The sequence below is a fragment of the Poromitra crassiceps genome (assembly GCF_964638095.1).
Source record: "Poromitra crassiceps genome assembly, chromosome: 2".
NCBI lineage: Eukaryota > Metazoa > Chordata > Actinopteri > Beryciformes > Melamphaidae > Poromitra > Poromitra crassiceps.
In genome coordinates, this window is record NC_139624.1 from 104,657,464 (window position 1) to 104,671,632 (window position 14,169).

The 14,169-nt window shown below is 39.9% G+C and overlaps 1 protein-coding gene across 1 annotated transcript; it reads right to left on the reverse strand.

The window, feature by feature from the left end:
• Window positions 1-613: 613 nt before the first annotated feature.
• On the reverse strand, window positions 614-5,083 carry LOC310771167 (toll-like receptor 1). The gene is made up of 4 exons (XM_083631885.1): window positions 4,034-5,083; window positions 2,965-3,534; window positions 1,486-1,603; window positions 614-1,067 (listed from the first exon to the last, which is right to left on the reverse strand). The coding sequence occupies exons 1-4, from the start codon at window positions 4,974-4,976 to the stop codon at window positions 833-835; spliced, it is 1,866 nt and encodes a 621-aa protein (XP_083488011.1). The 5' UTR covers window positions 4,977-5,083; the 3' UTR covers window positions 614-832.
• Between the last annotated feature and the right edge of the window lie 9,086 nt (window positions 5,084-14,169).

Consider the following 14,169-nt stretch of genomic DNA (forward strand, 5'->3'; position numbering starts at 1 on the left):
TCTATCTATCTATCTATCTATCTATCTATCTATCTATCTATCTATCTATCTATCTATCTATCTATCTTTCTTTCTATCTATTCATGCCCTCACTTTAAAGACACCTCAAGTAACTCACCCCGCACTCTCCTAACCGTTAAAGATTGCAGAAGTGTCTAATTTTTAACCAGTCAGCAATTTTCACATTCAACCTGCTACATGCTGACTTAGTTCAGTAGCCTCCTTCAGTTTGGGGAAGAAACAAACAACCAGATCACCAAGTCAACACTTTAACACCAACAGAGGTCAGAGTTGGGAAGGGAAACTCCTACCATCTTCCTCTTTGCTGAACTTGATACTCTAGGTGCATATATACACCTACAGAAGAGATGATGCAGCAGCGAGTCAAGTTAAAACACAATCTAATTTTATTCATAGTCCGTTCAAGTCTCATTCACTTCCATTCAATTCCAAACAGTATACAAAACAACTCTGGAGACTTCTAATTTGTTTAAAGGTATCATGAACAAGAGGCTGGCAATCACGTTTTGCAAAGTTGCATGACACAAATATCAGACTATACATTTTTACATAGAAAGAAGTTCTGTTCACCATTTCATATTATTATGTCGAGAACACTGCAAGACCCTGTAAACAAAATAAATCACTTTCAGCTCATTCTGTATCTGAATACTATGTTTTCCTCACCAAAACTTTCAACCAATACAGCACTAATTGTAACATTCTCTGTGCATAAGAAGCCTGCCTTCTGTCAATCACAACCCATTCAAGCCAACAGACATAATTGAGTCTTCCAACAGCTAATCTATAGTCTGTTAAACAAAATGGAAAATCAAGCTTGATTTGTGAGGAGGAGGTGGTCCCCAGCAAGATGCTCTGTGGTCTCCAGAGCGCGGCGAAGTTTCTCCCAGAAGAGGCCAGTGTGCTGCTGGGCTCGGGGCCAGCTCAGGTAGGTGCGTCTCTTCAGCAGTTTCCTCATGCGGTAGTATGGAGACAGCTGCCAGCTGGAGATCTCCTCCAGAAACACCAGGATCAACACATCCTTCTTCTCATCAAACAGACGGAAGCTGGACAGAGATAAGAGAGGCAGAGGGCAACACCAAGTTTGGTTCATTTTTTTCATTGTGTTATTCATCCTATTCTTAAGAGAAAGCTGCAATCACTAATTTTCTCTTGTCCCATTTTTATTCTCAACAATGTATTTATTAATCTGTGGGAGATACACCACAGGTAGATCGATCTCTGTCAACTGGTTTATTGATGGCAACAATACTCAGCATCAAGGTATTGTATAAACGTGCATCATAACAGCTTAACCCATTATGAGTTACGTGGAGTAGGGCTGATATGTAAGTGTACTCAGCGTAGGCTACTGCGTATCCAGTGAAAGATTCAATGTACCGTACAGATATGAATACACACTTCATGCAGACTGTGTGGTGACATGTTGACCTGCTCTAGCTCAGAGACAGCTCCGGTCATTACCTGGCCACCTGGATCTCTCTGGAGCACCATTCACTCTCAAGGTATCGGTGGCTGATCACACAGATGGTCTTTCTGCTCCCGTAGATGGCATCTGTGATGTTGTCTATGATGGGTTTTCCTGAAGAGCAGAGAGAGACAAGCAAAGGGTCAATAGTAAAACATAATACAGTACTCAAAGGTGCTTTACATATCCCTAATAAATTAGATAAGGAAAACGGAAATATCTATGAATAAGACAAAGAACATTTAACATCCAAATGTAAACATTTAAAATATTAATTATGACACATACAATTAAAGACGAAGTGCCTAAATAAGAATTAGAGATTAAAAGCAGATTTAAAAATATGTGCTTTAAGTCAGGGGTTCCCAAACTTTTTTGGCTTGTGACCCTATTTTGATGTCACAAAAATCTAGGGATGCGATACATTTCAAATTCCGGTAGACCATAATATTCTTCTTCTTTTCCCCCTCAGAATTCTGACTTCATTCTCAGAATCCTGATTTAGTTATAATCTAAAAGATTTTCATCTAAAAAAAAAGAGACACTCACAATGTTGATTGAGCTATGGTCCATTGATGGAAGCATTTGCAGTATAGTGACATTATGTGACATTACACTGTTTGGATCTCACCTGCAATTACCACCCACCGCCACAGGTGTCACCCAAGAGAACAAAACTGAAATCTTAGAGATTATCACTTTAAACTAAAAAAACAAAAACAAAAACAAAACAAAACAAACACAAGTGACCCAATCATCTTCAGTAAAATTAAATTGTGTGTGGTGTAAAATAAATAAATAAATAAATAAATAAATTCAGGTGACCCTATTTGAATTCCAGGCGACCCCACTTAGGGTCGCGACCCTAAATTTGGGAACCACTGCTTTAAGGGATTTTTTTATGTGGAGAGTGCAGATATGTCTACTGTATGTCCTTGAGAATAAACTACAGTAGAGTACATAGTATTACGGTGACACCATCTGGAGTAATGGTGAAACTACACCAATCTTGCATCCAGATTGTTTCAATATTATGGTCAATTTGCATCATGAGATTTACATCTGGCTTTGCATCTCCAGTGTGCCCAATGAAATTGCTGCATTTTCCCATAGGCTATAATATAGCACTCAGGAAAGCCCAGGCCAAATATGTATCTGAGCACTAAGGACATGTTTGGATGATTGGATACATCTTGAGTGCAAATTGTATACCTGGACTATTTGGTTTTTCAGTTCTATCCCAAACAACTTCAGGCAGAAATTCCACATTTCAAGCATACTGTGTAAACACTTGTCATGTGCACACTCTTAGTTTAACCCGACGAGAGTTTTTGTGCGCATACTGTTGTCCATTAAAGTTGTGCTGGAAAATAGAAGGGTGCGCGCTCTTTCCTTTTCTCATCATCTTTTTTCAAATACAATACAAAGAGCCAAGATACTGTACATGTTAATGCCAGGTGTAAAGCTGATCTTACCTGGCTGGAAGTCTCGATGGTGCAGACACAGTCTCCAGCCCTGTTCTCCCTCCAGCTTTGGCAGCAGCTCTCTGAAGACCCAGGGCTCATCGTGGACATTGTAGGAGACAAAGGCATCATACTGGTTCGGAGCTTGCTGATTCTTCTTCTTTGAGTCAAAGAGGAAAGCCAGGAGGAGGTAGTAGGCGTAGACCAGCTGCCAGCTCAGAAAATGATAGGTGAAGGACACCACCAGAAACAGGAGAACCATGCATGTGGTGGAGATATAGCAGATGAGGCCAGTATCTAAGGAACAGGAGTGGACATCAATGTCCAACAGTCTTGTACCTTTTAGGCCGGAGGGATAGTTACACTCAAAGTTATAGGCATCAAAAACTTGTGTTTGGTTGTTGTTTTCCACCCACTTTAGGAACCAGGCATTGTCACAGTTACAGGTGAAACTGTTGCCTTCCATGTCCAGGTATTCAAGAGCCGGCAGAGACTGCATTTCTCTCTCACTGATCACTGAAAATGCATTCCTCCTCACCTGCAAGAACTGAAGTTTGGTCAGGTTGGCACGCAGAAAGAAATCTAGAGACCGGAGGTGTGTTGTAGACATGTAGAGTTTTTCAAGATTTGGAATTGGGGAAAACAAATCTGCAGATAAATCTGTAAGGGTATTTGAGCTCAAGTCAAGTTCATTAAGCTGAGGGGTGTAATTAAATGTGTGCAGGTGCAAGGATGTAATCTGAATATTCCTGGCATTGAATAACAATAAACTTGTCAAACCTTGTAGAAGGTTACGAGGTAGATGATACTTAACTCTGTGTTTTTGACTCTTAATAAGCAATACCTTCAGGCGAGTCAGCTGAGCAAATGGTGGATGAGGCATTTTGGCATCTGTGTCATATTTAATGTTATTGTTCATCAAATTCAATTCTGTTAAATTTTTTAAGTCACTGAAAACATCAGCGTTTATTTCTTCATGTTCAAGTTTATTAGAGTCTAGCGATATATTCAGAAGATTGGTCAATCCAATAAAAGCCCTGTTTTTAAGTTTTTTTTATTTGATTTTGATGTAATGACAAACTCTGGAGTGATTGTAAGCCTGCAAATTCCCTCTGTGTGATCGTAGTTAGTTGATTTGTATGTAAATATAGGAATTTAAGATTAGGCAGGTACTTTTTGAAAGCACCATTCAAGTTGGAGATACCGTTGATCTGTAGTTTTAAGGATTGCAGTTTGTTTAAATCCTTGAAAACACAATCTTTTAGAGTGGAGATAGAATTTCCTTGAAGTCTGAGCTTTTTGAGGCTTGTTAAATTGGCAAAATCATTGCAACCAAGTGCACTGATGTTATTAAAGCTGAGATCCAATTCTTCAAGAGTTGGTTGATTACTTGTGGCACATGGAACAGATGCAAGTCTGTTGTATTTCAGATTCAACGTCCTTAGCCCTTGAAGAGAACTGAAGCAGTTGTCAGACAGAGTTTGTATATCATTGTTTGCTAGGTCTACCTCAGTCACATTAACGCACAGCTGCAACAAAGTTGAAGTGACAACCTTGAGGGGTTTTTGTTGGAGTTCCAGTCTGGACAGTGATGGCATTTTGCAGGAAATGTTGATTAGCGCTCCAATGTTACCTTTCATAGCTTTCATCCTCAGAAAAGTCAGTGAGGAGTAGACACTCCCTAGCAATGTTTTTATTCCATCAAAAGACAGGTGAATCCCACTAATATCAAGCTTGGACACTCTTCTAAGAAAAGTCCTGTTCTGTACATCCCAGATCATGGAATGCTTCTTCCCGGTGTCACCAATGTTTAAATAGGTAAGGTTCGGAAAAATATCTGCAGTGAGCCTGAAGACATCGAAGGGATTTTGAGATAAATCAAGTGAAATTAGTTCTGTTGACTTGTTTGATAGTTCCCATGACTTAAACGTGGATAAACGGTTCTGTTTAATGAACAGGTATTGTAGACGTGGCAAGTGCTGTATAATAGCCTGAACTCGTGTTAAACATTTTAGGTTGTTCATAGATATGTCAAAAAACTTTAAGTTGGTCAGAGCCTGAAAAGAAGAGGAAGCTACAGTTCTGATGTGATTCCTAGTTAGTCTTAGTTCTGTGAGGTTGCTTAAACCATGAAACAGATTATCTTGCAGTTGAACAAGTTTATTATTATTTAGATTTAAGGACTCTAAGGAATTCAGATTAATGAAAGCACCTTTATCTATCTTAGAAATTACGTTGCATTTCAGGTTTAAAGTTGTCAGATTTGATAGATCTTTGAAATCTGATTCACCTATATTTGAAATTTTGTTTGTAGACAAATCTAAACTTCTCACTCTTGACGGAATGTCCTGTGGAACAGCTTTGAGGTTACTTTTTGAACATATGGCATTGAAATTGTAACTGATTCGGCAATTCTTCAGTGAATATCCTGTGACCGGAATAGCAAAACTGATGAAATTAAGAATGCAGAACAGTAAGCTTCGTTGAAAACATCTAGCTTCTCTTGAGCCCATTGTTGTTGTTTTTTGCTTCATTTCAGAGCCCTTGTTGTATCTAGAAGACCACGAGAGAGAAACTATTGGAATTATTATATCCAACAAATAAGTAGGTGAATTCCTGTAGGCAGTTTCTTTGTCCAAACTGGTGGGATCCAATCCTGGGGATCCAATAAAACAAACAAGTACAAAACATCAACCACAATATCAAATAACAGACACACAAATTAAGAAAATTTTGAGAGTGCTAAATGACAGCCTTATTCAAGTGTAACTGTATTTTGTATCTATTTAATAGATCACAAGGCAATCATATTATCAACGTAAAGATTATATTATGTTGATTGCCTTGTGATTGTCCTATTTACACTGCACAAATGAAGTTCCTGAGGGAAAACAATTGAATTGAATTGAATTGATTTTGTGAGTGACAACTGAGCCCATGTTTGACTGCACCAGTTACCTGACATGACATTGGCATGACAAGAGGTCCAAACCTTAAATATCAACTGAGCTTTTGCATTGAAGTAATAAATAAGAGGCATTATGAATGTTGATAATGAAAATAAAGTTTCTTACTTACTGTGTCAAGACGAATTGACTAATAATTCATTGCATTTGCACACTGTCATTGCCTTTTAGCATCCTTTGTAAAGTAAGTAAATTCCCCCAAGAAGATAATATAAGAGAGGGCTACGACGCTCTGGATCAAAGTTGATAAATTTAAAAAAGAAGGTGCTCTTTGGAACTCAAAGGGGGAAAGTCCATAAGTCCATTTCTACTAAGTAAATTCCCCCCTCAGAGTCCCAAATAACATCTATTTCAATATAGGCCTATATATATATAAAAGGGGGGGGGGGGCAAAAGGGGGTTTGTTCCTGGTGTGTGACTAAATGGGTTTTATCCTTTGTCAGTTGAAAGCATTTACAAGTTAAAAAGAGGAACTGAAAGATCATCCAGCACATGTGCTGGATGATCTTTCAGTTCCTCTTTTTCCTCTTAAATGCCTTCAACTTGAATGTCGCAGCAGCAACGTGCAGTACAAAAGCAGAAGAAAGTAGGCTACAGGGAAGTTAATAAGGTAATAAAATAAATTGTACAAAAATATATATGGCAATATACATAAGGCAAGGCAAGGCAAGGCAAAGTTTATTTATATAGCACATTTAAATCAACCACAGTTGACCAAAGTGCTTAACATGTAGGCAAATACAAGTTAATGTACAGGTAGGTGGTATTTCCTGCTTGGCATTGATGCCTGTCGCACCTCCTCCGGTGCCCACGGGTCAGCTGCAGGGTCATCAGCTAGGAACCACCATTCATCAACGTTTCGCTCCTTTAATCACTAGAACGTCTCCTGGTGGCGGAGCAGTGACAGGGACGTCTCCCTGTCACCCCCTGCAGCTGATAGGTGTTACCCCCTGCGGCTGTTGTCGGGGTTAGTTGCAAGGCAAGGCAAAGTTTATTTATATAGCACATTTAAATCAACCACAGTTGACCAAAGTGCTTAACATGTAGGCAAATACAAAATATATGGATATAAGAAACACTTAAAAGCTCAGCTCGAGTTGAAAGCCACGGAGTAGAGGTGAGTCTTTAGTAGCGATTTAAAGGACTCGAGGGACTCGGCAGTCCGTATGTGGACAGGTAAGCTGTTCCACAGACTAGGGGCACCCACAGCGAATGCTCGGTCGCCTCTGTTTTTTCTCTTTGATCTCGGCACATCTAAGAGCATCTGGTTTGTCGACCTCAGTGCTCTGGATGGAGTATGGATGTGGATGAGATCCACTAGATAAGAGGGGGCCAGTCCATTTAGAACCTTAACTCATTGGCTGCCAGCCATTTCTGGAAAACGGATGCTCCCAGTGCCAGCCCTTTCAGAGCGTTTTCAGTGATTTCTCAAGACCCACAGAATATTATGTGATATTACTATGTAAACACCGAACACGCCCAAAGAACGATGAGACTCTTTTGTATCATCAGCAAAAAAAGTGTATTGATATAATTTTCCGTTCTTTAGTTATCAGCAGTAGAAGATTGGTTGGTTTCACCAAAAACAGACGTTTCAAACTAGAAGCTGAGATAATGAGCCTTTTGTGAAATGAAGCATTTCAAGCACATCATTGACTCATTGACATCATTGACATCATTGAAGCTAATATTTTCTGATGTAGTGACAGCTCAAAAATAATTTCCTTCAATAAAACAGCGAAAACAAAGCAATTTTGATGGCAAAATAATATTTTTTAGCTGCAACCAGCAGCGCTGGCCCCTGCGTGCACAGACCCTACACCTTCTTGCTGGTCTTGATTTACTGCTGGTGGGCATCAGGTATTCTAGCTTGTGTTTGCCAATCTGTCCATCGAGCCTGCTGTCTGGGTCGGTGTTGTATGGTGCCCTGCGTACCCCACCCCCCTCAACTGCAAACTCCTCCTCCGTGGGAGTGTCTCTGGTGGCTCTCTGCTGCTCTGAATTTTCCGCTGCACGTTTCAAAGTGCGCTGCACAGCGTCTATTTTCTCAGCGCTCTGCCGTTTTTGTGCGCTGGCTCCCAGCGCTCCCAGCTGAGAATAATTTATCTTTTCAGAAAGACGCTGGTGTCGGGTGCTCCTTTTCTGGCAACTAATCTTATGGAGAAACTATCGCAACAGACAGAAAGGCTCAATTGTGGGAGCAGATTGGCTGCTGTTCACAGGCACAGCTAACGTTACAGCATGCATCGGTTTCCGTTTCCCCACGGCTTCTTCTCTGTTTTTTTCCTCACCTTTCTCTAATCTGGAGAGCACTGTCGCCACCTAATGGGTCCGTAAAATAGCTTATACACCTTCAACATCCCCCATATTTTTACAGGAGATGCATCAGGCTTTGATCCACGTCCCACCGTCAAAAAACGCAATTGACGTCTTTAGACGTCATTGGCACTCTACGTTACTATTTGAATTGACGTCTTTAGACGTCATTGGCACTCAATGAGTTAAAAGCAATTAGCAAAATCTTAAAAGTGATCCTAAAGCGGACCGGGAGCCAATGAAGCTCAGCCAACACAGGCGTAATGTGGTCTCGCTTTCTTTTCCCAGTTAGGAGCCGAGCGGCTGCATTTTGGACTACCTGCAGTCGCTGAAGTGAGGACTGGTCCAGGCCTACATACAAGGAGTTACAGTAGTCAAGTCTGGAAGTAATAAAGGCATGGATGACTTGCTACATCCTTGGATGTTGTTTTTTCCACAGAATGTTTGTCACAGAATCATAAAGAATAAGGCTGGTGTTTTCAATAAATCCTAGGACATTCAGCAATTAATTTGTTTAGCTAACAAATCTCATCCATGAAGCTGATGTTGCCCAATAAAACCAGTAGCCATAGAACTCAACTTCAAACAACTATTTCTGTATTTCCATGAAAATAGTGTGATATTTTCATAGGATTTGTTGACAATAAGAAATGTATTTAAAAACACCAGCCATTTAACTTTTAGGTATATAGGTTCATTGGCTCATCCGAGAGGGGTAAAAAAACAATGGCTGAGTTTCCCAACAAAGAAGCTTCTTAAGAGTTAAGAAGCTTCTTAAGGAGTTAAGAAGGCTCCAAAGAAGTGTTTGCCAAACGCCTTCTTAACAGAAGACAAGAAAAAAAAAGGCTCTTAAGAAGCATCTTAACTGGAGCTGTCCACCATCTCGATGTGAGAGGTCCTCTGCCGCCCACTAGATGGCACTCTGAGCCCACCAGTGGGCCACGACCCAGTGGTTGAGAAACACTGTTGTAGAATAACCTAATCGTGGTCATGTTAAACAAGAACTTCTTCTATTAAACATTATTTATTTCAGACATGGACTGCAGTTCAAATTGCTTTATATACACAGCATACAACAAAATTGCGAGAAACACTACAGAATTTAAGCGACCTTGGGTTCTGTGAAAGGTGCTATATAAATCCACAAGATTCTTATTATAAAAGGAATCCATTCTGATTAGAGGAATATAGCCTACGGTAAAACATAAGTAATACATACAGGATTGTTGTGTTCCCCAATTTTAAACACTAAAGGGTGCATGAAAGAAAGGAAAAAGGGAAAAACACAAGAGGAACAGTGGACACAAGTATCTCCTTTTGCCTGACGCGGCTGGATCTGCCAGTGTTTCGTCATTAAGAAAGTGTTAAGAATGCCCCAGACCCTTCTTACAAAACCTTCTTAACGAAAGATCATCTTAGCGCTAAGAAGCTTTTGGGAAACGCGTTGGCTTTGTTGGCTTCTTACGGGAGCCTTAAGAAGGGTCAAAGAAGCTTCTTAGCGCTAAGAAGCTTTTGGGAAACGCATGCCATGATCATCTTAGGCTAAGAAGCAATTGGGAAACGCGTTTGCTTCTTAAGGGGGCCTTAAGAAGGGTTTAAGTAGCTTCTTAGCGCTAAAAAAGCTTTTGGGAAACCCAGCCATCAGTTAATCAATACAAACGGAGTAATTGGGAAAATGCTAACTTTGTTTTCAGTCAGATTTTGGATCTCTTTATAATTCAGGGAAACCACCATTCACCTCCATAGATTTTGTTTCAGTGCTTATTTTGGATTGTTTTTTTACACATTTGTTTCACAGTTTTTTCCACTGAGTATGCTATAGCTGATTTTAATCAAATAAAGAAAGGGAAGAAATTAACACAAATGTAAGATATTCTCATTTGCAATAGTCAGAGTTGATTTAGTATCTCTTCCTTTTGTGTTGTTCTGTTCCATGTGGTCTGGCTCAGTTCTCCTCTTCTCAACTTAATGCCTTCATCTTGAAGATAGCACTTTATTTGGCAAAATTCAGATGCAACGTGCAGTACAAAAGCAGAAGAAAGTAGGCTACAGGGAAGGTAATATGGTAATAAATAATTCTACAAAAAAGATAATAAGGCAATATACATAAATAAATAAAAACTATGGAGAGAAGAAGTACGGTTAAGCATTAATACAGTGTAATAGACAAATAAAAACTGTATGATGCAGAGAAAATAATGAAGGCCGTGTGTAAGCAACAAAATAAATCAAAATATCAAATTGGCAATAATGATCTAAAACAGGGGTGTCCACACTTTTATGAATGGGGGCCAGATTAGATAATGTGAAAATACCAGGTGGCCAACTGCTTCGCGTGTCATATTGTTTATTTAAAAAAAAAAACAGATGTAAAAAACAATTCTACTCTAAGGATCTTGTTTACCATCTGAAAACATTAGTTCTGCCTGTGCTGTTCCTTCTTGGTGCTTCTCTACAAACTGTATGATAATGCTGTCATCATTAGGTGAAGGGAAAAAATGCAAATTGAACTTGTTTGATTAACCAATACTGTGTGGAGGCCACATAGGCCCTATCTGCCCCCTGGCCTTAAAATAGCGTTTAAGGCCAGGCGCAGCGCAAATTTTGGGCGTGGTCAAGCGCAGTCCATATTTTCCCCTCGGCGGTAAACCCATCTGTTAACCACTTAACCACACCTTTTAAGCGTAGAATTATTCACAACATGCTCATTGGAGAACTGCAGTAAACTAATCACAATCTTCCCTTTTAAGCTCCAATTCCACAGAGCGATCCAGTCCGCTCAGAAAAGCCCGACCAAAGCGCTCTGAGCTCCCCGCCTCCCTCTTTCATCCCCGTCTGTCTCCATATATATTATTCCATATTATTATGCTCCTCAAACAAATCTCACTGCAGTTTAAATACAGCAAGCATGTAAATACGCTACACTATAGCAAGATCAAAGTGAAAAGAATGTTCTAAACGCATCGGCTAGACCAGTGGTCTTAACTATGCCTGGTCGTAACTCCTATGTCAGTCTTAGTTAAGACCACACTGTAACAAAATGCTGTTAAAAAACAGCCAAATTCTGACAGTACCATACTGTTTCCCATTAAAACAGTAGTACACGTTAAAATAACAGCATGCTGTTAAAAAACAGTCACATTCTGATGGTAACATACTGTTTTCCATTAAAACAGTATTGTTCTGTCAAATGCAATGCATTATGGGCAACATTGCCAGAAAATACTGCAATATACTGTTAGTGTTGCATTTTGGGGAATCAACAGGCAGGAAGAGACAGGAGAACACACGTGGAACACAGGTATGTGAATCAAACTTTATCCCTCTGAATCCTCCACTTTGTGAGCAAATCATATGATAAATGCTTTTTGGATGATTCTGTCTGACGATGTTTGCTTTAGCCTGTTGCATTTTCAACCGAATGGCATTTACTTTAGTAGCTAAATTAAGTTATAACTTGGCATAGCGTGTTCAGTGACACTCCGCAAGCATGTTTGAAACCCCAGCTGCAGTTGGGCAACGTTAATGCTTTGTGTGCAGTGCATTTATTGTCCGACATTGTGTCTGATGCATGCGTATTTGACGAAGGTTATGGTTCAATCATGTGGCGGGGGTTTAACGTGACTTGATTGTTTCAGCAAGGAAATGCGCAAGCTCAATCAAGTCACGTTAAACAATCAAGCTGCTACAATCAAGTCATGTTATACCGGACCTTGTAGGCTACCCATAATTATTTTACAGTGGGGCATTCAAAAATAAGGTGGATTTACATTATATAAAAAAATTAATGGCCTACAGTCAGGCCCAGATTAACAGTGTGGTGCCCATGGGTGACCACACTTGAAGTGATCCCCTCCTTCCAATTTATAGCCTAACCATAACAGAGGGGGACAGGGAGTGTCAGAAAATACATTTATGTGGCAATAAAGGCTACAGGTTTGCATGAAGGTATTTCTAAAGTACAAGCTCAGACATACTTCAAATATACAGTGAGATGTTTTTGTCCCCAAGTCAAGTTAATCTGTTTTATTCTGTTTTATGATGATGTTGTTTTTTCAAAGACTGGCTCAGTCAGAACCCAAAAATGAGCCACAGAATGATTAAATTAATGTTGTTGTTGACTTTTTTTTCAGACAGAGCCACGAAATACTCAAAAATTGCCAAGGTGCCAAGGGTGGATTTGCCAGATACGTCTCTACAATTATTTAAAACAAGGTAAGATATCTACACTCTGGATAATGTTTCTGGCAGGTCATTATCCGCATATCCGTAGTGGGCAGGTGTGGCTCTTCGTGACTCACTTCACGTTCACTAGTTTATTAATTAATGAATCGTTCGGGCAATCGCTTATATCAACGAGCAAACTCACGGTTTCCTGCTGATAAAAATCGCAAGTTTGCTTTGCACATGCAGAGCGCTGATCATGAAGAAACTGCCGCAAGCGTATTGCGAGAATCCTCACAGCGACAGAGAAGTCCTCTGCAGGTTGTAAAGCTTATTATTATGTCCGTTAATTTAGCCACTAATATCAACATCATTTCAGCATAAATAACCTACTAGAACCTCAATTGATTTGCCATGGAGTATTTAATGGGCAGCTTTCATTTATTTGTCTGAACACTTTATGGAGCGCATCGTCTCAAAGCTCACAACACGCAACAAGGGATTTCGTTCTCAGATGTAGGCTACAGGTAACACAATATTCTTACCTTTTGCCCTTCGGTTGAAAGTAAAGCAAATATTCTCATGTTGTGAAGTAGGCTATAAGTCCGATGCCCGCGTGTCAACCAGCTGCAGTCCCTCGTCATCGTGTCAATATAGACCGCTTCAGAAAATATAGGCTATAAAGTTTGACTGACTGCATGTCTCATCTCTGGCTTGTTGCAGGTAGGCAACTTCTTAATTTAGATTATCTTTCAAGTTATTTAATTTCATGTTCTTCGATGCAAAGAGACATTTAATGTAGGCCCGCCAGTGTTCTTTAGGCTTAATTAAACGGGAATATATGACAAACTCAGTTCACAAAGTGTGTGACGAGTTCATTCACTATAATAAAATACATTTGTTGGATAATAGCTTTTGTTTTTAGTGTTTTATTGTTTAATCTTAATGGGTCTGCAAACCCGAACCGAATTAATTAATTAAATAAGGAGCGGTGTGCGTGCAGCTCCTCCCTTTGCGCAGACCGCACCGCAGTGAATAGTTAGAAAATTATTTGGAAATCAAAAAATGATTTAAAATTTAGATTTCGTTTGCTAAGAATTATACAATAATGTGTTATGTATTTATGAAATGATCAGGCTACATCTATCTTTTTTCAATAGGCTACATTTTGACTGGGCCGGTAATTATTCTATAAGGCCGGAATTCTGGAATGTTGCGGCTCAATTGTCCGGCCAGAAAAAATGCTAGTGGAATCCCTGGTTTGGTTACAAATTCGCTAAAGCTGTTTCCTATTACATTTCTTTTTTTCGATAGGCCTACATGCTACCGCGCCCCCCCCCCCCCCCCCTTCCCGCCGCCGCCCACTGGCAGAAAAAACGGCTCATATCCAGTTGTTTCTTAACAAAGACCCCTCATGTTTAGAAAGGCAAAACCTGAAAATATCCTGCTCTGTCTAGCCTGACATGATCCAGATAACATGTTTAAAAGGCACTATAGATTCAGCAGTACATTTTATTACTGAGAAATATCTGGCGGTGCGTCTCCCTGATATGGGTGTTCATTGCCTCACACTAAGTCAGGAAAACTACTGCTGTGTTAACCAAGACAACCTGCTTGATTACTATCCCTTGCCTGAATACACTGTGGGTGGCATGGCAGTAATAGTCCTGCACCATTCGTTCCTCTCATTGTAGGTCATGTCAGATGAAGAAATCCGAGGAATCATCCTCAAGGCATTGCCAACTCTTCCTGAAGAGACTCAATTGCAAAT

What these genes read in the sequence shown, in the direction of transcription:
- LOC310771167 (XM_083631885.1), bottom strand. Translation starts at nt 4,976, where the DNA reads ATGAACAACCTAAAATGTTTAACACGAGTTCAGGCTATTATACAGCAC. An exon ending in AGGCTTACAATCACTCCAGA is followed by an intron (nt 3,535 to 4,033) that starts GTTTGTCATTAC and finishes TCCGGTCTCTAG; the next exon opens with ATTTCTTTCTGCGTGCCAAC. An exon ending in CCATCGAGACTTCCAGCCAG is followed by an intron (nt 1,604 to 2,964) that starts GTAAGATCAGCT and finishes TCTGCTCTTCAG; the next exon opens with GAAAACCCATCATAGACAAC.